The sequence below is a fragment of the Toxotes jaculatrix genome, chromosome 14 (assembly GCF_017976425.1).
Source record: "Toxotes jaculatrix isolate fToxJac2 chromosome 14, fToxJac2.pri, whole genome shotgun sequence".
NCBI classification, from domain to species: domain Eukaryota; kingdom Metazoa; phylum Chordata; class Actinopteri; family Toxotidae; genus Toxotes; species Toxotes jaculatrix.
In genome coordinates, this window is record NC_054407.1 from 14064348 (window position 1) to 14087976 (window position 23629).

The following is a 23629-nucleotide window of genomic DNA, read 5'->3' on the forward strand; positions in this document are numbered from 1 at the left end:
CTAGAGACGGATTGTTCAGGATTGCTGTCTTTTCTTATTCATTTGTAGCTGTGGGAGCCGATGGTGCAGAGGCAGAACATTGTCTGTGGCTCTCACCAGGACCAAAAGAGGCCATGTCTGAAGATGCAGACACAAGCTTTCTCAAGTGTCTCTGTGAATTAGCATTGATCTGTTGACCCCATTCTCTTGCTAGTATAGGGTGGTGTGCACAGACCTTTATAGTTTATTAGTAAGAGAATGCATTTTATTGAAGCACTGTACTATTCAGCAAAGATTTTTACTCTGCAGCATGAAAACTCCTCATACAGAACAATACAGTATCATATAATGTCAAACTGAAACAGAGGTGTTTTTGTTACTGAAAAGCCCAGAGTCATGACTGAGCGAGTTATTTGTGTCCATGTTATTTTAAAACTCCAACATCAAAAAAGCTGAAGTTATAAAACCCATTTGCCAGGTCCTCTACTAGGCCTATATAAGGAGTGAATGGATTAATCATTTCACACCTCACAAATGCCTACGATGTGCTAAGGGATCTTGGAGAGAGAGTGCACACAAATGGCCCACAATTGCAGAGTAATAACTAATATCTTGAAAACAGCCGTGGGTGGGTGGTTAGTGGGATCCTTGTGTGTGTGAAACGTGTGTGTTTTTTTTTTGTTTTTCATAAGAAGAAGCAGCTTGAAAAATAGAATTTAAAACATGTAATTTGTCAAAAAGATATTTATTGAAAAGTTGAAACTTAGGGAAATCAGATGAGGTAGCCTACATGTATAAATACAAAGTTAAAGATATCCTAAATAAGAAATAATTTACACTTGGCTAAAAATGCATTACTAGTGGGACAACTATCTTCTATACAGCCCAGTCATATTCAACAAGTAAATATTTACATATGCATTTACCCCCTTCACTGAAGGCAGGCCTATACAAGGCCAATACACTTCCAAATGAAGACCCTGTAGGTTACTGACCTCTGCAATGAGATTTAATTACATACTTTATTTATTTATTAAATACATTTTAGTTTAACCGTAGTTTCAGAATAATTTTACAAAGAGCTTCTCAGATGCCTTTCAACAAGTTTCAAAGTTGTCATCTCAGCAGTTTTTTTTTCATGTACTGAGGCCTATCCCACACAACATCCTATCACAAAGAATTAAATCATCTACTATAGTTTAAAACATGCTACTCCTTCTTAAATGGTTTACCAGGGTCTCCACACTGACTTAGAATACATTAAAGAAGGCAAGCTCAAAACATCCTGGCCGTCAGCCTCCTCTGAAGAAGAAACATGGCTTTGCTCTGAGTCCGTCTCATCCAGGTCTGAGCAGAGGTCATCGGTGGAAGTGGTGGAAGGGGCCGGGGACACCAGGGCCGTGTACATGCTCTCAGACAGAGACCAAGTACCGTTACTGTCCGCCACGGTGTCCTGCAGCATCACCCGGAGGCGGTCCTCGTCGTTCAACGGCATGCTCTCCAGGAGGTGGTTCAACAACTCCGCGGCCTCTGTCGGGTCAATGCCCGGGCAGCTGGACACAAAAGTGTGCACGTCGTGCATACACTGGATGTAGCCTGCCGCAAACCGCTCACAGGCCTCCCGGTTCACAGCGTCCACTTCTACGGAAAGATACAGAAAAACAACGGTCAGCTTCACCGTTAGTAAAACTCAACGGTCAGCCAGTTACAAACGTTCGGTTCTCTGTTCTGATTGGCTGAGCCGCTGGCCAAGATGCACACGCGCACCTGCGACCGCAGTACAGTTGATTAAAATATTAATACGCTGATAGGTAATAAGTACTTTTTGTTACTTTTGAATAACTATACTGCTAGGCGGAAGAAGACAAGACTAGTAAGTAGAAAGCAGCTTTTAACAGTAAGAGTTAGTAGTTCTGGATGAAACGTAAAACATAATTTGAACCTTTGCTGAATGGCGTGTTCCCAAGTAAACGTAAACATAAACAATTTACCTTGAGCACGGTTTTTCAGGATACTCTCCACTCGTTTCACTGTCATCTCCAGGACCTCGGCATTCTCCATCTTTGACTGAAGCTGCAAATAGTGACAATAAAGAGTAAGTAACAAGCGCTGGTAACACAAGCTAGCTTACACCAAGACACACCAATTTAGTTCATTTTTAGGGAAAACTCCACAAAAAACCTAAACATGTATCCATAATGTCTTACGTCTGCGTCCGCAATGAGGACTCTGAGTTCTTGTAAACTTTCATTGATGCGAGCTCTTCTTTTCTTCTCGACCAGAGGTTTCCTCATCTGCCAGGACAGCAAGGAACACACTTGGTCAGTTTGAAGCCAGGTAAGAACAGATACGTTAACGTTAAGTGCTCACATGGGCCGTTACCTTTCTGTCAGACTTGACCCCACTGCAGTTATCACCTCTGTCCATTCCGTCTGTGCTGTTACGGATGGGGGCCATGTTGTTGAAGTTTAACCCAGGCGCTGCCACAAACCTACTGGACTGGAGGTCGGCGTGTAATCCAAAGAGCCGTTAAAGCTAGTCAATGGGGACAGATGGCTGGGCGATCCCAGCAGCTAACAAAGCTTGCAGAGAGACTGGGCTCGTCAATGCTGCTCCGAGGGGGCATGTACTAGGTTTATACGACGGATTCATTTACATGTGAATAGGTGAACTGGCTACGAGAGCAAGACACATCGAGGGCGCGCAACGCTCGTACCCGCCAATCGCCAGTGGTCGTGTTAGCTTTTGTCTCAACAGATGAAAATCATTAAGTTAAAGAGGCCCAAATAATATCAGCAACTTCTGTAGCTACAACTGAAACAAACGCCCCACTACTGAAACAGTGGATTTATTCAAACATTTTTTTTCTGGATGAAAGCAGTGTTTTGTTTTTTAAACTTACATTTTAGGGTCCAAATACAGCTTATTTTAGCAATCTCCTCTTGCAGGAAGAATAAATAATAATCACACTGAATCATTTGCGTTTTAATGTTCACACTTTTAAGCACTGCCTTTTTAAGAGTGCTTACTACTATGGGCCATATATCTGCCAATTCTCACATTGCATCATTAGTTAGCTAGGCCTATTTCATGCTTGATTGTGAGCCATCAGTCCACCTATGAGGACTAGGTTAATGCTCCACTTCTCTACAAAAAAAAAAAAAAGAATTGGATGATAGGAGTCATTTGTCAAGTACATCACTCCCATGTGTAAAGAGTGTAAAGAGCCTGTAGAAATGAACAAGCAGCCTAAAGCCGTGCTGGGTCTACTGCAGTGGCATTTTTAGAACGTTTCAGCGCACATTTCCATTGCCTCTTTTCATTTGTAAGTAGCACTTTACAAAAAATAACAAAAAATGTTATTATATCATCAACTCAGGTGTCCTTTATTGTCCAAATTCAACAGTGTGGCTTTTGTCTGTAGTGAGCATTGACTGTGGTGAGTCATATAGACACACTGTCATGACTATTCACATATGGTGACGAGAGCTGTGTATGTCTGTGCAAATTTGCATGTGTTGTGTAATTTGCATTTGGAGGGGGAATATGCACTAGTACATGTAGTTTGGTTTGTAGTGATTTCCATTTACAGTTGTACAGTACACTGCTGATGGGTGTTAGGGAATGAAGGTGGCTGTAAGGTTTTAGTTTAGTTAGTGAAAAAATTAATAATTACATCTGATCATTTAACCATGACAAAGATTCTTAAATCTGTAAATTATCTACAGTCTTAAAACCCCACTTTGTACCCACGGCCAATGGCCGATTTAATAAATGTAAGATGTGATGTCCACTTACAGATTGATATTATACAACATGCTCAAATTTCAGCACAGATAATTCATATTACTGTGCAAAACTGTATGCATTACATGCCTTACGAGCTCATAAATAAATTAACATTATTATTAACATCATCATTAGTAGCAGTAGTAGTGACCTACTGCTAACTTTTTTGCGGTATAGCTAGATAAGAGTTTGAAACATCCCTACATTTCCGGATGATAGTGTTGAGAACACTGTTGAAAAAAGGAGATGCAGCTTTAAATAAAATACGGAAAGCATTACCATATCTGGCACTTGCCTTCGCAATAAGGGCATAGTATATTCTACTATCAATAAAACGAGAGATAAAACGGGAATTTCCCGTCAAAGGTAGCTTTAAACATTTAAGTATGTTTATCTGTGAACCAAAGAACCCACAAGCTGTGCATTTCGCGTCAAATCTAAGCGTTTCAGCCGTCCCGGAACTCTTATTTTGACAGCGGCGAGGCGGCTTTTCCTTCAGACCCACACAGTGCTTGATCGTCAGAGAAGACGCTGTTCTGAGGTCACTGAGTCCCGGGGGCGAGACTGGTCCGGCGCTATATAATCTTCCCGGCTCGGTGGATGAAACCAGCGCACTGAATCAGAAACGAGAAACAAACAAATATACATTGAACATACAAACATGGTGAAGATCACTTTCCAGCCAGTTTCGGCGCAGAAGCCTGAAAAAGAGAACGATGGAGACAAGATCATTATACCTCAGGCTCACGTGAGTTTGCACACTTTGTCTTTCTTTATTTCGCGATGTGCCATTTGTCTTGTGTCTCAGTACAATGTAGTAGCCTTTTCTCGTTTTGCATAGGTTATAGCTAAACTATTTTACTCTTACCTGTGATATTTGTCTGTTCATCCATCACCACGATTTCATTTTACACCGGTAAGATATGGTCGTTTTATTTATGTAAAAAAACTTACATATGGACAAAAGCTATGCAAATGATTGAATGAAAATCACGTCAATACTGTAGTGTATTATCCTGCTTATTGCTGGTGCGCTTAATTGGACAGTATTTCTGACAGAAAGAAAAAAATCTTACAGTGCAGTAATGTTATAATGACAAGGGAACAGACCCAACATTGCAGATCACCCCAGCCCAGCCTGGGGATGTTGACATTACGTCACCTTGTTTGGCCGAGGACACACTGCAGATGGCTGTCCAGCGTGTGCCCTCAGCAGAATATGACACCATCACTCTTTACTGGTTTATAAAGTATTCATATAGAAAAGAAAACGCTCCCCTTTACTCAGTGTAAGTGGCAGGTGTGGAAATAGCCTCAGTTCCCCCCTCCCCGTTTTTGTTGAAATGAGACAACAACAAAGCTGTCAGATGGGGTCACTGCTGCAGTCAGTGACGTCACGGCGTGTTATACCACGTGAATCCTGCAGGTAGCGCCTGAGAGGCGCTACCTGCAGGACCTGAATCTGTGCTTTAAAGTAGATAGACAGGCAGGAAGATAGGTAGGTAGATAGATGGATAGGTAGAGTAGTTAGCTTGTATATGATGTTATCTTGACTTTACTTTGTTTCTGAGTTGGATTTGTAGAATGGCTTAAACCTGAATCAACCGTTAAAAGTTTTAACTATTTAGGAAGTCCAGCTTTTCTAGCCTCATTTCTGGGCCACCTCCCAGGAGTTATACATAATTAGATATCTGGCATGGATGCATGCTTGTCTAAGCCTCATCCTTTTTCCTATCTCTCTGTACACAATGAATACCACTTAATGACGCATCCATCACCTCTGCAAACACATTTTTCACCTATTTGTTACGTCAACATAAGTATAACACATGATCTCAAAGGCTGTGTGGATTCTGATTGGCTGTGACAGTAGGCTAGGCGTCAGAGCCAATGTGTGTAGATCTATTAATATGCCTGCCTCTGCTGAGGGACTCCTGCTCCACGTAGTTGTTCTCATTTTGACTCCCACTTCGGGCGCGAGAGAACTAACTGCAAATATGGACGGTGGAAATAGGCCTCTAAGAATAGACCCAGACGGCCACGTGCCAGCATCTTCGTCAGAGCCTGGCACAATCTGCTCTCCCTGCTTCCGCTCTCCATAGCAACAGTAGTAGGGAGAGGCAGCAGATTGACTGAGAGACTGTGGGTGGGCATCTGGCATGCCTCACTCCAGTCCATCCTACGTCTACCAGATCTCCTCACTTGACTAACGATTTGGCAAATCCCTCTCTTCAGAATTAACTCTGTTACGATTTGGACTTTGTACAGGAAAGCATGCCAGTATGAGAGGATATTACGTCCACTGGTCCTCTATCATAGGGATATGATTCATTTCTAATTAACTACTAAACCGTGTTACCGATTTTTCTCCCAAATTTGTCTGCATCATTATATGAAATGGAAAATCCAGCAAGTCCTAGAATTGAAAATAAAACTGAATATTTTAACAAAATACTATGCAATACTATGCCAAAATGTCCAGGTTAAGTTCTCACCACAGTCTCCTGGCTAACAAGCTCATATTACCCTGTTGACCCTGACTTGTCCTCTAACCAAACAGTTTTTTCCCTTTACAGGAGCAGCTGGTTCTTCCTGTCAGGCCCAAGAAGCCATTTCCAACTGGCCTGTGCTGCCTCACCTTTGGCCTGGTGGTTTTCATGTCAGGGCTGGTGCTAGCCTCTGTCTACATCTATCGCTACTACTTTATACCTCAGGTCAGTTCAGTCTACATCCCCCTTTGTATTTTAAGAACAGTACAAAATATAAAAAGCTGTTTACACATTCTAACTCAGCTCCGCTGTGTCCCATTAGCAGATCCCGGAGGACAGCTTGTTCCACTGCCGGGTTGTCTATGAGGACTCTGTGTATGCTCCTCTGAGGGGGCGGCAAGAACTCGAGGAGAACGTCGGCATCTACCTTGATGATAACTATGAACAGATCAGTGTACCTGTGCCACACTTTGGAGGCAGTGACCCCGCTGATATCATCCACGACTTTCAGAGGGTAGGTTAAGGCATCTGTATGTTATATGGTTTACTCTCTTTGCATTTCCTTGTATGGCTCAAGTTTTAACCATTTCTTTATTTGTTCCAGGGCCTCACAGCCTATCATGACATTGCTCTGGACAAATGCTACATCACCGAGTTGAACACAACCTTGGTGATGCCTCCACGCAACCTGTGGGAGCTGCTTGTCAATGTCAAGGTAAGGCACTCGCTCGCTCACTACATTCAATGTTAATGTCACTGGTGAAGCTATTGTAAAAGCATTGTTAGAGATAAATGGCTGTCTGAGAGAGCGAAGGACAGCATGTTCCCATCTTCCTGCCTGCAGTGTTCCTCCCACAGACAGATCGACTGAGTGATTCATGTGTCTCTCTTTGCCACAGAGAGGGACGTACCTTCCTCAGACTTACATCATCCAGGAGGAGATGGTGGTGACAGGGAGGGTGAGGAACATGAGACAGCTGGGCCCATTCATCCACAGGCTCTGCTATGGCAAAGAAACCTACCGCCTCAGACGCCGTAACCAGCACCGACGTGAGTATACATTCATTACAGTATTCATTACAAGATGCTAAATGATGAGTGATGAGTGCTTGATAACTTCCGCTAACTTATCACCCTCTTTCACACCAACTCTTGTGAGATGTTGAGTCATGTGATGTTTGCTGTGTCACTGTGATCTCTCTGTACCCATGAAGGAAAGTATTCCTCCAGTGAGTCACAGGGAATCGGTTTTAGTGTGTAGGTGCAAACTGAGAATGACCATGCAGAAAACAAATACCACCAGAACCAAATAGGGGGTTCCGAGTGAAAATTTCACACAGTGTGTCTGCAGTGTAAAATCCTACTCTAACAGCCTGTCAGGCTGATTATATCTGTGTGTGTGTGCGCGCGTGTGTGGGCACTGCCTGGGAACTTCCTGCTATGTGAGTCACTTGTAGTACTGTGGACACATCCACATACTGTGGAGGCGGTAGCGATGCGTATGAGTGATATCTGTGTCGTTGCCTCCTTTGATTGGTGTGAGAGCTTCAGAAATGATGCAACAAACTTCCCCTGAGTACATATATGGATGTGCGCTGAGGGAATCACTTCTGCTGATTCAAAATGTTCAGTGTAAGCATGGTTGCTGCAGAGATAATATGAACACTGCAAACCTCAGTACTGAACAGATTTTCTAAATGTGTTCTCTCTTCCAGGTATTGAGAGGCGTGAGACAAAGAAGTGCCATAGCATTCGCCACTTCGAGAACACTTTTGTGGTTGAGACCGTCATCTGCAACAGGGTCTAAATCTGAGGCGGAAATCACAGCCATCCAACACTGAAGCCAATTTCAAACCATACCTCTTAAATTATTTAGGCTTTTAACTGCACTTTAAGAGCAAGTATTTGTCCAACAGTTTCAATTTTAATGTTTGTTTGTTTTTGTTTTTTGTCTCAAGTTGGAATACTCTTTTATTGTTCATGTACAATGTTAGTCTTTTTTATTCAGATAGTCTGTATATTTGGATGATGTTATAAATGTGTTTGGATATACCTGTAGCTTGTCATGTCGTGCAGACAAAGTTAATGTTTGTCAGTTTGTGATATTTTCATCAGAGGAGTTGATTTAATTTTAGACTTGTCTTTATTGTTATTTAGTAACCCAGTGCACTATGGGTGATGGAAAGGAAACTTGGAAGCTGCTTTCACTGTGCACTTGTATGAATATTTATTTTTTGTTTGTTAATTTATTTTGTTTGAAGGTCAGAAAATGGCAAAACATACCTCATGTAGTTTAGATGTTTCTTTGCTGGTTTTTATCATTAATGAATGGTGTATATAACTTTGATTGTTCCTAAGCAATATATACTGTAAATTGATTTTCTTCTGGATTTCATATTGTTACATGCATAGATTTTTATCTGAAATCGACTTGTTTTGCGAATGATCATTTCTTAATGGTTTGTCTCTATATTTCCTTTGGTATCACACTTTCCTACTCCTTGGATATAAATGGCTTTAGACTGTAATTAGTAGCAGTGCTTCAGAGGGACAAAAGGAACCAAAGGAAGTCTGCAGTCAGCGATGCTATGCTTAGTGTTATGGATATATGAAATATTTAGTAAGAATGCTTTATAGTCTAGATCACTTACTGTAGATGATATCAAAGGCTAAAACTTTCTTCCTCCTCTTCTCTTGGATTTGCCTGTTGTCTTCAGCTCTTGCCGGTTCCCTATCTTTCCTATCTTGCCATTATTATCTCTACAATGTTGATTTGTCCCAATTTAAAAAAGATTTGGGGTGTCTTTCTAATGTGCAACCTGGAGCAAATCAGTCTGTTGAGAGGGTCCTGTGATATGTGCTCATATTTCATCGTCTTGGATACTTAATTTGGCTGTACAGTCGATTTTTCTTGTAATATCTTGCTGCTTTAAGAATAAATGATCAAACTTTAGTTTTGTCTTTTGTATGTTAATCAGCAACACACACAGTACAACGTACACATGATAAATCTGATTATTAGGCGTCATAATAATTGGGGATTGTACCAACAACACTCCAGCATAAACAATGTAAAAAGGGACCTAGTCTTGGCTAGAAAGGGAAACAAAGACTTTTATTTTTCCTCTGTCAACTTCCTCACAGCAAGTATAGACATAATGTCACTGAAACAAACACACAGTTTTGATCAGTTCAGCCAGGATATGCAGCATGTTTTCAAATACAGAACAGAAAAAATGCAGCGTCATCGTGGTAAAAGTATCACTTGATTAACGTTTTGTGGTTAGTCATGTTTCACTTTAAAAAAGGAAGAGAACTCAAATTGCCCTCTTCCGTTTCAAAATTAATGCAACTAGGTGCAAAAATAAAAGTTGAGAAGTAGAGATATTACTATTGTAATTTTCTTCAAAGGCCAAAGTGATCCATGAGTCATGTCATAACGTTTGAGCCAGAACAGAAATAATATAAGCCATATCAGCAAAGCTTATTGTGTTAAAATACAAATAGAATCTACACTGTCCTCCTGTCAGTGATAAGCATTGAGTTTACGTTTACATCACTGTGTTTTGTCTGGGTTTACATCAGTTAACTAGACTAGAGAGAAGAAAACAAAACCAAACCACACAAACTGTGCAGGTCAGCTGAGGAAGCTCCATGACGTCACTAAAATAAATTTCACTCAAAAAATTTTTTTTTTGAAAAGAAGTATGTATATATCACAGTAACAGAAACTAAACAGAACTGGTTGCCAACAAATAACAGTGAAACTTAACAAAGAGGAGGCTGGTGCAAAAATGAAAGTATCAGCTCATGACAGATTCACGTCTTGCTTCTGGTTTTAGAGGAGATCGTTTCACAGATTATACTATATCATAAAAACGGCATTAATGTACTGTAAATCCCCCAAATCTTTCACTGTTATCACATGGTGACTCTGTTCAACGTGAGCAAGATAAGGCTGCAGTCGACTCAATGCACAACTTCCCAACAGGGGTTTAGCTTTGGGAGCGTTCATGTAAATTACACCCCCTCGTAAACATACTAATATCTTAACAGTCCTATCAGCAGTTTTGAAATATACAGCTCAGGCCGACTATAATTAACAGCTGCCTTGCATGATTTCACATTAGACTAGTTCACATGTATGAAGCTACAGTATGTTACAAAGATTAAAAAAAGAAATTCAAACAAAAAGTACATGTGGACATAAAGAAAATAAATATCTAAACAAAACAGTCAGTTTCTATTCATAAAACTTTTAGCAGACTCACTTATTTGCCTCATCATTTATGTCAGGATTATTTGATAAATATAATCCTCCAGAATATTTTTTTTTGTTTGCATTAATAAGGTCAGGGCAGCCGTGGACCTTATTTATATACAGTGATTAACAAGATGGATCCATAAATGTAACTTCTCTCTGCATCAAATTCTAAAGATTAAATTTGTATGTATTAAATATATTTCTGATACTATAATTACAGTTACTTATTAATCAGTGATAGATAAGGCTACTTGTGCTACAAGAAAGAAGTCACAATGTGCCAAAGAACAAACCAAGAAAAAGTTAACAATTAAAATAAAATGTTTTTAAGTATCATTTAAGGTTTATAAAATCAGCTGTTATTAAACAAGTGATCAAAGATAATTAAATGATAATAATGAATTCAGTTCTTGTGTTTCAACACACAAGATCACAGCTGGGTGATGTTGTTTGTGAGATTTATGGATTATGAATAATTCATATGCTAGATAATGGAGTATGGAAATTAATAATTAAATGAATATGTCATTGTTAATAATGTAGTTACTCTTGTCAGTTTTAATTCTTTATTTGTTTCTAGTTGACTTTTTATGTACATCTGTGTTTTGTATGAGAGATGATATATCAATACTACATAAATATGATATTATCTGTGTCTTATAAGACGTTTCATAATTTACGAACGGTATCTATAGAACCAAATTGGTCCAAAATGTATCTGCTCTTATCTTACGTGATTGATCTTGTCTTTTAATGAGATCTTCAGTAAAAGCGCAGTTTACATACTCTGTGTCTGACTTTGTGAAAACATATGCCAGTGCTTCAAAATTAATCATAGCCCACATCAGTTTCTCATTGTGGGTGTGTAGGACTGAGGACGGCCTGCCGTGTTTTGAGCCATTTCACAAGCTTGTTCTAGAAAAACATTGTGTTGTTACAGGAGTTTCTTTTTGCAACCCTACATTTGGGTATTGGAGCTCTTTGAGGTTACAGAAGTGCCTACTGGCTTCCTGCCACCGGACCAAAATATATATCATTGCTTGTCAGATCTTTTCCTACACAACAGGTTAGCCTTATTCTCAGCTCTGTGCTTAATTAAGATTGCACTCTGACCTGCTTCACTGCCACCCATTTCTCTTAGTGCATTGCCTATCAGGTACTGGTTCTTCCCTTGTTTTATTGTCCTCCTAAAACTCAAGAAGCCAGATCTTGCATTCACTACCAGTGGTCCTTTGAGGACAAATTATATTTTAACTTGAACTGTCATTGTCTCATGTTCAAACCTCTGATGTGCTGAAAGTGGCTCTTCTTTGGCTGGTCCTTGACATCCTGAATGAGTGTCTGGGGCTCCTCACCTCATGGGCGATGAAGTAGTAGCATAGAGCGTCCAGACAGCAGGTGATGTTGGACAGACACATAGCTACCTGTATGAACAGGCTGATGCTGGTCTTGGTGGAACATTCCTGAATCACGTCTTGGTGCACCTGGGATTGTGTGAAGGATTAGAGGAACATTAGTACATCCTGCATATATGTATGAGAATAATGGTTTTGAAAATCTTACAATAACACCAGAGGTAGCACAGTGGTGTGTTTCTCATCAGGCTTTTTGGAAGATGTTCTCTCCATGCACCGCTATTACATATTGTCATGTCAGACTCTGCTGTAATACTTTCATTTCAAAATGAGAGGTCTAACTTTTGAATAAAAATCACACCCCACATCTCAGTGTCAGGTCTGCAAGTACTGAGGACACAGAGATATCAGGGCTTAAACAACCGCTGTCGCTTTCAGTTCTGGTGACAAAAATATGCTAAAAAAAGTGATTAGTCTGATTGTATTATTTATTCACGCCTCGGAAAACTATATAGAATTATATAGCCTTTTTTGTGGCTGAAATAAAATCACAGATTGACAGATGCCACATTTGTCTAATAAAAAAACAAAAAACAAAAGAACAAATAAAAAATACAAACTGATTATATACTTTACCATCTGTTTGGCTTTTCCTCCATCATTTTTTAATTAAAATGAACAATAAGATCTTGAATCTAAAATGTGTCTAAAAATGATCAAATAGTATGGTGTACTGGTTTGCCATTTTTTTAGCCAAACCAGGCCAAAAATACGCATCAGTCATAAAAGACCTCAGTATTTCTAAAATCCTGGTTACGGCCTTGTCGCATCTGCCTGTTGCCATAAAAGTTAAGGAGTTTGTTTTATTCAGTATAAAAAACAAGGGAGGAAGCACTACTTGGATCTGACAGTGATTTAGCATAAAGCAGGAGCACCTGGAGCACAGGTTGACAAATACTGTCCAATAGGAAAAAAAAAAAATGAAGGTACACTGCTCAGGTGACATTTTTTGGGAATTCATTCCCTTGTTTGTTGACCTAATTTAAAACAGTAATTTAGATCATTTGTTATTTGGATTTTTAGACACTGTTCAATATATTTTTAATGGATCTACTGTATTTTGGAATGAAACCCTTCATTTGTTGAGCTGGGGGGGATTCTGACCCCCTACGTGGTCAGAAAAAAATAGAAATTCAAACATCTACAATTTCATGACAACTGTACAAAGCCTATCTTCTAATTAAGATTATGTAATATCACCGAAAGCTCCAGAACACTTACGAAATGGACCTTGAGGTGAGATTGTTTGATCACCTTTATTTGTTATGTAATTTAACCTGTTTCACTCTTTTCACTTCAAAGGTCAGTTTACTTAAAATGAACTTGCAATTTCTCTCACCAGGAACTGCAGAAGGATACCGAGGTGGCTCGGGGTGAAAGGCATCAGGAAGGCACACAGACTGCTGCAGATAATCTTCACGCAGGCCCGGCTCTGACGGCTGTGCTGGCCAGATTGCCGAAGTGCCAGGATGGTCTGGGTCGAACAGTAAATGACCACCAGTGCAGGCACCAGAAACCCAAACACCTGCAAACAGATGATCACTCCAGGGCGCCAGCCATTCTTTGAAAACCCGTGGAAGCAGTGAAAGTTTTCCTTCTGTTCATCCCTGAAGCTGGACATGGTTGGAAAGATCACTGCCAGCACCAGCACCCACACCAACACGCAGGTGCCCAGAGCTACTTTGGGTGAACGCATCTGCTTAGCTTTGAATGGGTGACAGATAGCCATCCACCTGTCCACAGCAATACACACGATGGTGTAGATGCTGCCATATATTCCAACAAAGTACAGGCTTTCCAAGGCTGAACAGAGAGGTTGAAGGTTGCCAGGCCACCATTGATTGGTCGCATGCATTTTGAAGGGAAGAGGGAAGAGGAGGAGCAGATCCATCAGAGCCAAGCTGGTCATGTAGATAGTTGACTCCGTCCATTTTCGCAAAAGGATGCAGAACACAAACAGCGCTGCAACATTCAGGATCAGACCAAAGACGAATATGGGTATGTAGATGGCAAGCTCTAAAGATTTCATCAGGTTGTCCACCTCATTAAATGAACAGTTGGTTGTCATGGTGTCACTGCAGGAAAATAATTGGTTTGATATGAATACAACATCTTCCTGAAAATGTCTGAGAATTGAAGCTTAATTTCCTGTGATGCATTTCTGTGTTCTCACACAGACGATGTGTCACTGTACAAAGCCTCTTGAAACCTTTTAGTTGTGTGGGTACAAGAGCTGTGAACTTGTTTTGTGTTTCTACTTTCTGATGTAAAGGCCTAAGACAACAAGATAACATGTATTTGATGTATTACATTAAATCGCATGCTCTAAATTAGTTAATTATTTGGACAGTTAATGTAATTGGAATTTGCCAAGATCTGGAGAGAAATAGCATGATCTTGACTCCTGATCTGTCAAATGAGGCACTTGCACCAATGTAGTGGTTTCACTGCACATTTTAACATATTTGGTTATTTGGCCGATTTTCAGTGCACCTGTCTTTGATTAAATGCTACAGAATAGTCCCATAGGGATCTGAATGTTTTGTACAAAGTTTGTACAAATACAAAAATTCAGCTCTTACTCCGAGTTACTCTACAGTCGTCACTCGAGGCAGGTGTCAGAATGAACTTCTCAGAGATATGCTCAGAGATATATCTCTGAGCTGTTAGGGTGCGATCCTAACAGCTCAGTTTTCAACATAGTCTACCAGACGTATTGCATGCTAAACGTGACTGGCATGTACAGTATATTTATTGTGTTGTTGGCTATAGAGTGATCAAAAAGGGCGCAGGCCCTTTCCAGTTAAAGTCATCTCCAGTAAAAGAAAAAGTCTTAAATATTTTCAAACCCCTTCTTTTTCACTGAAAGTCTGGTTTGTTATTTAAGTGTCTTGATAAAATGGTTACACTCGTATTTGCTTCGCCACTAATGTTTTAAAAGTCTAACCTGGTGCTGTTTAACAGTCGGTATCCAGTGCAGCAGAAAATATCCAGTGCAGCAGAAAATATGAAATGTAGTCGTGTCTTTACCTCATAGATGCCAGTCTCTCCACTGAACGTTCAGAGTGTCTGCCAGACTGACTGTGCCAGACGTAGTTCTGCTTTTCTACCTTTGTTGTTTCATCACCACTTCCTGAGCCATGCCACACATCATGCATGTGTGTTCAGATATGCAATACAGCCGTTTAAAATCAAAACAGAGGTGAACTTGTCCAGCCAGTTTTACTGTTATCCATCTTATTGCTCTTATGTGCTTTTTGAAGATAAGGGCATGCATGGTCACTGCAAACTGCTGTAACAGTAGATTTCATTTGTAAATTTCTGAAAAAATGAACAGCATGTAGGTAATACTCATAGTGACAGTGAAGCGCTAAGAGATGTTTCACCTCATAAAATGAACAATGCAGATGATACAAGCAGTTTATTAATTGAGGAATTAAATGTGATTTGCTCCTCCCCGCTGTCTCATATCATTGCAAAGTGAGTATCATTGGAGCTGCTGCTTGGACAAAACAAAACAGACCCAGTGTCACCTTGGGCTCTGAGAAATTGTAATGTGCATCCTTTACTATGTTTTGACATTTCGTGACTAAAGAACTAATTGATTAATCCCAACACAATTGGCAAACTAACCAATAATGAAAATAATTACTTGCTGCAGCCTTGGGAATAAAATGAAAACAAAAGATTTTTAAAAAAGGATACTTACAAAACTCGACAAGAATTATTGGACAAGCAGCTCTTAAGATTTACAGCCATGTTAGCAACTGTAGGCTGTACTTTGGCACAGTGGTGCTTTGAGGTTAACGCTAACAAAATCATGCATCAACAGTGATAATGCTAACATTCTGATGTTTAGCAGGTACAGTGCTTACCATGTTCACCATTAGTGTTTTTAGCATGCTAACCTTTGCTAATGAGCACTAAACACAAAGTACAGGAGAGGCTGATAGGAATGTCAATAGTTTACAAAGCATAAAGTATTTGGTCATATACCAAAGTATATAAGCACTGAAACGCTAATGGCTAAATTACTAAATGCCTGTTTTCTAAAACCACTAATGTCGTCTTGAGTCTCAGTTTAGACCAAAGTGGTAAACCGACAGACCAACTGACCAACATGGCACCATGGTGCTAACATGGCTAAGACTGAAGGGAGAGACGGAAGAGACTAAAAAGAGATTGGCACAACTATCACGGACACAACTTTAAACCCTGTAAAATGGAATAAAATTGAGGAAACTGCAGTATTGGCTAACACCATAGGTCTGCATTTCTGTAAGCCTGTGGTATATGTTTCCTATGACTGGAATTTCCATCACTGTATAAAAACAAAGTCACTTAGGTTTGAGTCTTCACTGCACCATGTGAATTAAGCATTTCAATGCTTGTCACCACATCCAGGATATTTGGAAAAAAATAATGTCTCCTGATGTTGAAACGTGTGAAGACAAGGCATGGATCAGGTGCCTTTACTTCCTAGTTTTTATATCAAAGTCTGGTTTGTTTATAGTTGGTTTCCATTTCCTTATCAAGTATGAATCTTGCAGTGATCACTGATGAAGCCTGATGTCTGCAGTACTATGATTTCAACATTGTTGCTGTAACTAGTACAGCAAGTCTGAGTCTCTGGAGACTGGTCTTCCTGTCTCAAAAAGACTGAAAGCTGAGGCGTTTCAAGCATTCAGCCTTTGAATTCTGCGTGAATCTACAGAGGCAGATTTTGACAGTGATTATATCTGAGGGTTTCCTGGTTTCAGGTGCTGAGATGACTGAGTCATATTTAAACTGTGAGAAGATGTTTTTTCCCCCTTTTATCGGACATAAAATGCAAAATATATGACGAGAACAATTTGAATTTATCCTTGTCAGTCAGCAGGGGCATATTTTTGAACTGGAATAGGCCAAAAAGGTTTAGTGTACAATAATGTGATGTTGCTTTCATTTTTGGAAAAACCCTTGCTTCCTTTGTAAATGCACATGAAGACGCTAGCCACACTGCCACCTACTGTTGCAAATGAAGTAAGGATCAGAGGTATCTATGGATAATGTCTAATTTAAAATGACATTTTCCTCAGTGTTTTGGGACCACAAGTGCGTGTATGGGCTATGAGAGTTTTTTTTTTTAAGTTATTTATGACACACTAAACCTTTTACAGTAAGAAATTTATTTATAGTCACAGACATTTAGCACCTGATTTGTTGGATTAATTTATTCAATTTAAATCTCAAAAATAAAACCATATAAAAATACTGGGCAGTGAAATTACTATGGCAACATCCAGCCATATGGCATGGGGCCTCTGAGGCAAATAGAAAAGGATAAAATGTTTTTACTAAAATAATCTTCCTCCTGTGAATAAAACAACAACAAAAAACTACAAACACTCACTTGAGTGCACAACAGACATTCATCCACTCTCTAACTTCATATTTGCTCTGCAGGTAAAACAAACAACCCAGTTACCTTGTTTACATTCATTGAAGGAACCTTTAAAAAAAAAAAAAGTTTCTTCTTATTTTGACTCTACAAATGTTTGTAAATGGTGCAATTCAAACTTCAAAACTTCTACATGGGTGACACCAAGGGAATATTTTAGAAATTATTTTGGAGCAAGGTGGAATCATTGTGAAAGACTAATAAAAACCTCATATGTAGGCACATAAAACTCAAACATCTTTCTTACTGAATAGAAAAAGTAAGAGACAGACTACGAAAACGCCACCCCCCACACACACAGTTCATGTATTTCACACCAACTCTCAAGACAAGAAAACAGCTCACAAACATTAACACCCTTTAGAACATGCATGTAAGAGCTTAGCAAAGAAAAAAACGGAAGAAAATAAAAATGTCATGGACATGCTATGATTTCCACTGGAAGAGCCAGCCAGTTTCTAACATTATACCTTCAGGAATAAGTGGGCATGCTGAGCAACAGTTGGGGTGTGTTTACAGGAGTAAATCCGTAAATAGTCAGGGGACCTGCCACAGTTTTCAGCATCTACGGCGAAGCACATAACACAACCTATCTTTGAAAGGAAGATGAGGAGAGAGTTGAGAGTCCAAAGATTGAGACCGAGAGGCGCAAAACACACAAACACTCATGCTGGACAAACACCTACACATCCATACAGACACGATATGGGATGCATTCACTCTAGGATGCGGTGAACTTTCTAAGTGTGATGACGATGAGGGCGAGGAGGACAGACGCTCCCAGGAAGACTGCTATAACGATGGCTGTGATGGCCCCTGGCCCCAGAACCCCTGTACATGCACAGAAATATAGTTTTAATAACCTGAATACATATTTCAAAAAATTAGTGGTTGTACTTGGTAGATCATTTGTGTTAGCCTCACCTTCCTCCTCGTCCATGGCCTGGGGTGTGGTGTCCTCGTAGTCACTGGTGAAGGACTGCTCTGTCATGTCCTGGATAGGATCTTTGGTGGTGATGTCATTGGGTGCCTCTCCAGACATGGTGTCCTGGTTGTCCCTGGTTGTTGAGGCAGGGTCTGCAACTGTCTCTGCAGAACAAGAAAAAAACAACTCACCGCTTGTGCTTCTGTTTAACGTGGACATAAAACGACATAATCCCTGTATTGACAATGATCGCTTGCAGTGCAATATCGACTTACTGTATGTTTTCTTAAGGTCGTAATTTCACTGACAAGGAGTGTGACTTTTCTCTGGATACTTAGGGCTTAGGAATAGCAAGGCATAGCTGTGTACATGGCCCCGTCTGTAGTGACTCCAACAGCCTCTCTCTTGTCTCACTAGGTTAACGGCTCAGACCTGGGCATAAGGGTGTCTTTGTAAAGGATGAACATTTTGTCCATTTGAGCTACAAGTAGCCTCTCTAGACATGCTTCTCTTTTCCACAAGGGTACAACCAAGCTTGTCTACTACCTAAAAAAAAAAACACTCCTACAACCAGTGTTTGGTCATGGATTATTTCCATGGAGCAGTAGATATTTTATGCTTTAGCACAAACAGCTTTAGGGGAGGCAGTGATTTGCTGACTGTTTATGAAGCTCAGTTTCTGTACCACTCTCTGCTCTCTTGTCTTCTGCTGTTCAGTCGTCTGTTCTCTTTCCATCCCAAATTGTCCTCTGACATTTCTCTCATCTGAGCATGAAGTTACCCTGAGACTTTTCACACCTCTACATTAGCCAGAAAAGAAAGGTCTCTCTCAGGGCCACAGTTCTGTGTTTCCTAACACAACTCTAACCTCTGGAAATGCTGATTTGAAAGCACCAAAACGTCTTTGTGATTGCCGTTGCTGCTGTCTCTCTGCTAATTGAACAGCTGCACACCTTTTCCTTTGAAATCCAGAGGAACAGGGGAAAATCTGATCTTAGTCTCCCCTGAAAAAACAAACTCTTCACTCACAAGCCCACCCATTCACGCACTCACTGATTCTCTTATCCTATCCTCAGCTCTGCGCATACCAACAAAACCATAATCCAAACATATTTACACTCAGCTTATTTGACGCTACGTATTTACTTTGTAGCCTCTGACGCCCTCGGTAAACTCTGTAACCCTGTTTCACATCATTTCTCTGTGATTACTAAAGAAGCCTCATTTTATTGTCTCTAGAGAAGAGGAAAACATGACGCGATTACTAATAAACCAATGCACGTGGTATGCTCTCAGATCTTTACTGTCAGCTTCTTAGTTGTGGTATCTTCAAAAATTCTGATACGCACTTCTTCTGTATTTTGATGCTGCTGTGTTGACTCAGAGTCGTGTGCAGCTTCCTGTCCTGTAGCTGGCTGAAGGTTTGGAGGCGCGGGCCTTTGGCCAGCTCAGCCATCAATGAGGCCTTCAGCCGAGGGGCACAAAAGGCAGCTTGTGCGGTCACGCAGGGCGGCGGGCTACAACCAGTAACAACCGGCCAGGCCCAAACCAGGCATCGACTGGGCACTGGATGTCAAACAAACTTGTTTATTAAATAGTCCCTGTGTGTAAAAGGCTGCGCCTTATGGACGGCTTGATTTAATAAGAAGGCAAAAAATAATAACATGATGTTTTCCGTTGGTGTTTGTTTCCACAAAGAGGGGTTTACTCAAGCTTGTGATTTCTGTTACGTGCAATTAACATAACTGAAGCCTCCATAAAAACCATTATCCTTATCCACTGTGTTCCTCCATCAGCACCACCCTTCATGTACCACATATGCTCTTATGAATGAATTATATAATCTGGATTTTATTTATCTTTTATTTTATTTTAGCAGTATTTTTTTCATGCAACTGAATTTCCATTGTTCAGGTGTCTTTGGCCAAGTTTGGAGTGACAAAACCTGGATGTTTAAATGTTTAAATTATGTTTAACTGTTTTAACTGTTTATTACTTTCAGCTAGCTGTTAATTCTTTAGTTTCAGCTAACTACTTTAATTGTTTGTCCATTTCAAAACACACACACACAGTTGAGTTAATTTGTTATTATTATTACAGTCTTGTACCCCTGGTCGGGAATCATGGCACCAGGTCACAGATGTCAATCATGAACTTTCCTTCTCTTACACCACTCAAATCCAGGCTCATAAACGCCTGGCAGACTGTAAGGAAGGTTGATTTCAGACTCTAAAAACACAGAGGGCCATTTATTTGTACTTCAAACCTCTTTGGTCAGGAATTCACACCGACCAGAGAGATGACAAAGCGCATGGACAGGTGTGTGTGAAAAACAACCTGGCCAAGCATTGAAACTGCAAACGATGCAGACCAAACATGACATCTGTGACGTTTTGTGTCCCTGCTTCAACATGTAACTTCAACATGTGTGCGGCCTCGTTTTCCATAGCAAAATCAACATGTCTGGCATCAGGGTTCGGTTGCTAGAAATGGTCTTCGTGATTAGTTACAAAGCTTTTCTGTTTTGAAGAACAAGGCTCTGAGTCTTTTACTCTCACACTGTCAGATCAGTTATTTTGAGGAAGACCAAAGAGTGGTTGTGTGAGTAACTATCACACTGTTGCTTAAACTTTGACACATGTCATTTTTTTTCCCATGGTGAATCAACCAGTTTAGCTGTATGTCATGCTGTTTCAGTCTCTGGGTCGGTGTTGCAATGAAGGCTTTGGCACTGCCTGAAAAACATCCCGCACACGGCAACCACATCAGTCACAACAGACAACTGTGATAAGATGAGGCTGCAGAGTGGGTACTGAGTGTGCAGTGTGTTTAAACTTTATATAATTGTGAAGTATTTTCCAGATTATTGGTCTTGTTTAGATGATCTAAAAAAAAAATCTCCTCTAGGGTCCATCCAGATAGTTAAACATTTCAAAAACAAAAACAGGTATTTCTAAGTGTTTTGAGGCATTAAAATATGTTTGTACTTTAAAATTGTACAATTCAGAGCAAGAAGAGGAAGGAGATATTTTTAAGATGGTGTACGCAGGTCATAGCACCACAGTGTTAGAAACCATGCCATGGTTTTTGGGTCACAGCCTTCTCTTTTTTTTTTCCCCCCACAGGATAGGCTCGTCGACTGGTTATATTCCCACTGCCATCTTGACCTCTACTCCGATCTCTGGCCTGAGAGCTGTGACCAGACATTTTTTTCCAGGACGATTTGAGAGGTGTGAAAAAAGAACTGTGCACCAGAGATGTAGAAGACAAAAGTAAGTGAAAGTGAAAGACCAGAGAGTGTCCTGATGAGTCATCATTTAAATAGCACAGAGATGCTGGGTATAAAAACACTCTACATCACAAATATATATATATACATATATATATAAAGACAGAATAATTTAATCTGTGCTTGCTTCTTTACCACCAACTCCAAAAATCTCTTCACACATATGAAGCACCTGTGAACGTTTCACTACCTCAAACCCAAACCAATACTACTCAGAATCACTTCAGCCTAGCTCGAGTCAGTGGGTTTTCAGTTTCGTACAAACAGCAGACATCATGAAAGCAACTGAGTCATCCTGTTTGTCAAAGAGCAGCTTTCACAGCTCGCACAGCTTCAACAACTGCATCATTTACATTAGGCTGCAGGCCCACACATCCAAGCCTCAGTGTGTGTGTGTGTGTGTGTGAAAGAGGGCAAAAATGACACGTACACACACACTTTTGATTTCATAACCTATGCAGGACTCAACATCGCATTGATTATCAGCTGATAAGCAAATACTCATAAGCATTCAGAATATAAAATATTAAACCACCACATTCTGAAATGCTCCACAAATCTAAGGACACCGTGTTGCGGTGCAGACAAAATCAGCAATGATTTAAAAAGAGCTTTTCTTCTATAACAAGCTAGTGACTTGATTCAGGAGCACTCCTGATAGTTTGCTGTCACTGCATTGGTTTAAAGAAACTACTTCCCTCACATCATCCATTTAAAATGTAACAGCCAGGCCTAACAGACTGTGCTTTTTGTGCATGCAGGAAAGCTAAATTGCAAAAGCATCAGGAAACCACAAAAGTGAGACAAAAATATCAGTCAGACTCGACAGGAAGTTTACCTGTATGTACAAAGGCTACCAAAAGGCCAAGGAGCATGAGCAGGAGGACTCTGCAGATACTGCTGCCGCTGCGAACCATGGTGGCTGAGAGGGATCACGGTCAGACAGGGCAAAACGTCTCTGAAACTCCTCGAGTGGTGGCTTCAGTAACTCAGCCTGGCAGAGGAGCAGGGGAAGAGTACAGGGGAGCACAGGAGGGGGAAAGGTAGGCAGCTGAGGGGTGAGAGAAGGGGTGGGACTAGGTGCGCACAGGATTGTTTGGACAGTGTAGACTTTGTGAGCACATCATCGCAGGGCCCACCCACTCCAAACTCTTCCAGCCACATAGTTGGGTGTGAGGGGTAAACATTGGGAAGCCGCTGACCTTGGCCAAGTTGCATCATGAAGATCTCCGCTGGACATTTTATGGCTTTACTTTTGAAGGGAATATCTGATATCTGACAGCAAAGAGATTCATTTTCAAAAGCTTGAGACACCAGTGATGGTCCAAGTATTGTGATCTTTTAGTTGAGCAAAAGTGCAAATATCGCAGTGTAAAAATAAATTCATTACATGTCCTGCCTCCTTAAACAGAAGCATAGAATTATTAGAAGCAAAAGGTTTTTTGCCTTGACCTATCAGTGCCACCAAGGTTGTTTTCAGTTGACATGAAAGCTGCTGTAGCAGCTGGAGAGAGAAATGAACTCAGGGTTTTTCACTTTGATCAAAGAAATGTCAATTTCAGAGCTTTTGGTTCTGTGAGTCAACCTACGATGACTTGACCATCTTCGTGCGTGCTTAGAAATATGATGTTGCCTTTCATTAGAAGGAATTGTTGGGTTTCAGTTCTTCTTTGTGGATTTAAAAAAACATGACTAATTTTTTGGTAGGTATGCACTACAGTAAGAGTGGTGAGAGGATGAGCTTCTACTTCCTGAAAAGTCACCAGAGTCGTGTTTTTGAGGGATAACAAAATTAACGGTTAGTTTCAAATTTGGACACTTATTTCACCATGGCACAAACTGACAAAACATATGATCGGGGGGGAAAAAAAAAAGAGCAATACGCAGCAGATTAGTGGCAAAAAGGCATGTGACACAATCACTCATTTTCAGTTTTGGAACTAAATTCTCACGCTTAGAGGTTTTAAAAATGCTCTTTAGTTTAATTACATTACAAATCCTGATCGCTGGCTTCACTCTCTTGTTCTCTCAAACACCTG

The 23629-nt window shown here is 40.3% G+C and overlaps 4 protein-coding genes across 7 annotated transcripts; 1 reads left to right on the forward strand and 3 right to left on the reverse strand.

The window, feature by feature from the left end:
* Positions 1-766: 766 nt before the first annotated feature.
* On the reverse strand, positions 767-2660 carry hes6 (hes family bHLH transcription factor 6). 2 transcript variants are annotated; one of them, XM_041055462.1, is made up of 4 exons: positions 2362-2660; positions 2187-2273; positions 1971-2046; positions 767-1620 (listed from the first exon to the last, which is right to left on the reverse strand). In XM_041055462.1, the coding sequence occupies exons 1-4, from the start codon at positions 2434-2436 to the stop codon at positions 1208-1210; spliced, it is 651 nt and encodes a 216-aa protein (XP_040911396.1). In that variant the 5' UTR covers positions 2437-2660; the 3' UTR covers positions 767-1207. The 2 variants fall into 2 exon arrangements, with proteins under 2 accessions (XP_040911396.1, XP_040911395.1); XM_041055461.1 differs by having other exon boundaries at positions 1971-2052.
* A 1659-nt stretch (positions 2661-4319) lies between these two features.
* Positions 4320-9210, forward strand: itm2cb (integral membrane protein 2Cb). 2 transcript variants are annotated; one of them, XM_041054280.1, is made up of 6 exons: positions 4320-4516; positions 6345-6482; positions 6580-6771; positions 6862-6972; positions 7157-7307; positions 7973-9210. In XM_041054280.1, exons 1-6 carry the CDS (start codon positions 4430-4432, stop codon positions 8062-8064), a joined length of 771 nt encoding a protein of 256 aa, XP_040910214.1. In that variant the 5' UTR covers positions 4320-4429; the 3' UTR covers positions 8065-9210. The 2 variants fall into 2 exon arrangements, with proteins under 2 accessions (XP_040910214.1, XP_040910215.1); XM_041054281.1 differs by having other exon boundaries at positions 6583-6771.
* Positions 9211-9351: 141 nt separating this feature from the next.
* LOC121193828 (G-protein coupled receptor 55) lies at positions 9352-15018 on the reverse strand. 2 transcript variants are annotated; one of them, XM_041056305.1, is made up of 3 exons: positions 14967-15018; positions 13276-14011; positions 9352-12005 (listed from the first exon to the last, which is right to left on the reverse strand). In XM_041056305.1, the coding sequence occupies exons 1-3, from the start codon at positions 14969-14971 to the stop codon at positions 11799-11801; spliced, it is 948 nt and encodes a 315-aa protein (XP_040912239.1). In that variant the 5' UTR covers positions 14972-15018; the 3' UTR covers positions 9352-11798. The 2 variants fall into 2 exon arrangements, with proteins under 2 accessions (XP_040912239.1, XP_040912240.1); XM_041056306.1 differs by having other exon boundaries at positions 14884-14981.
* A 2117-nt stretch (positions 15019-17135) lies between these two features.
* Positions 17136-22819, reverse strand: snorc (secondary ossification center associated regulator of chondrocyte maturation). The gene is made up of 3 exons (XM_041055493.1): positions 22429-22819; positions 18301-18465; positions 17136-18207 (listed from the first exon to the last, which is right to left on the reverse strand). Exons 1-3 carry the CDS (start codon positions 22505-22507, stop codon positions 18098-18100), a joined length of 354 nt encoding a protein of 117 aa, XP_040911427.1. The 5' UTR covers positions 22508-22819; the 3' UTR covers positions 17136-18097.
* Positions 22820-23629: the final 810 nt, after the last annotated feature.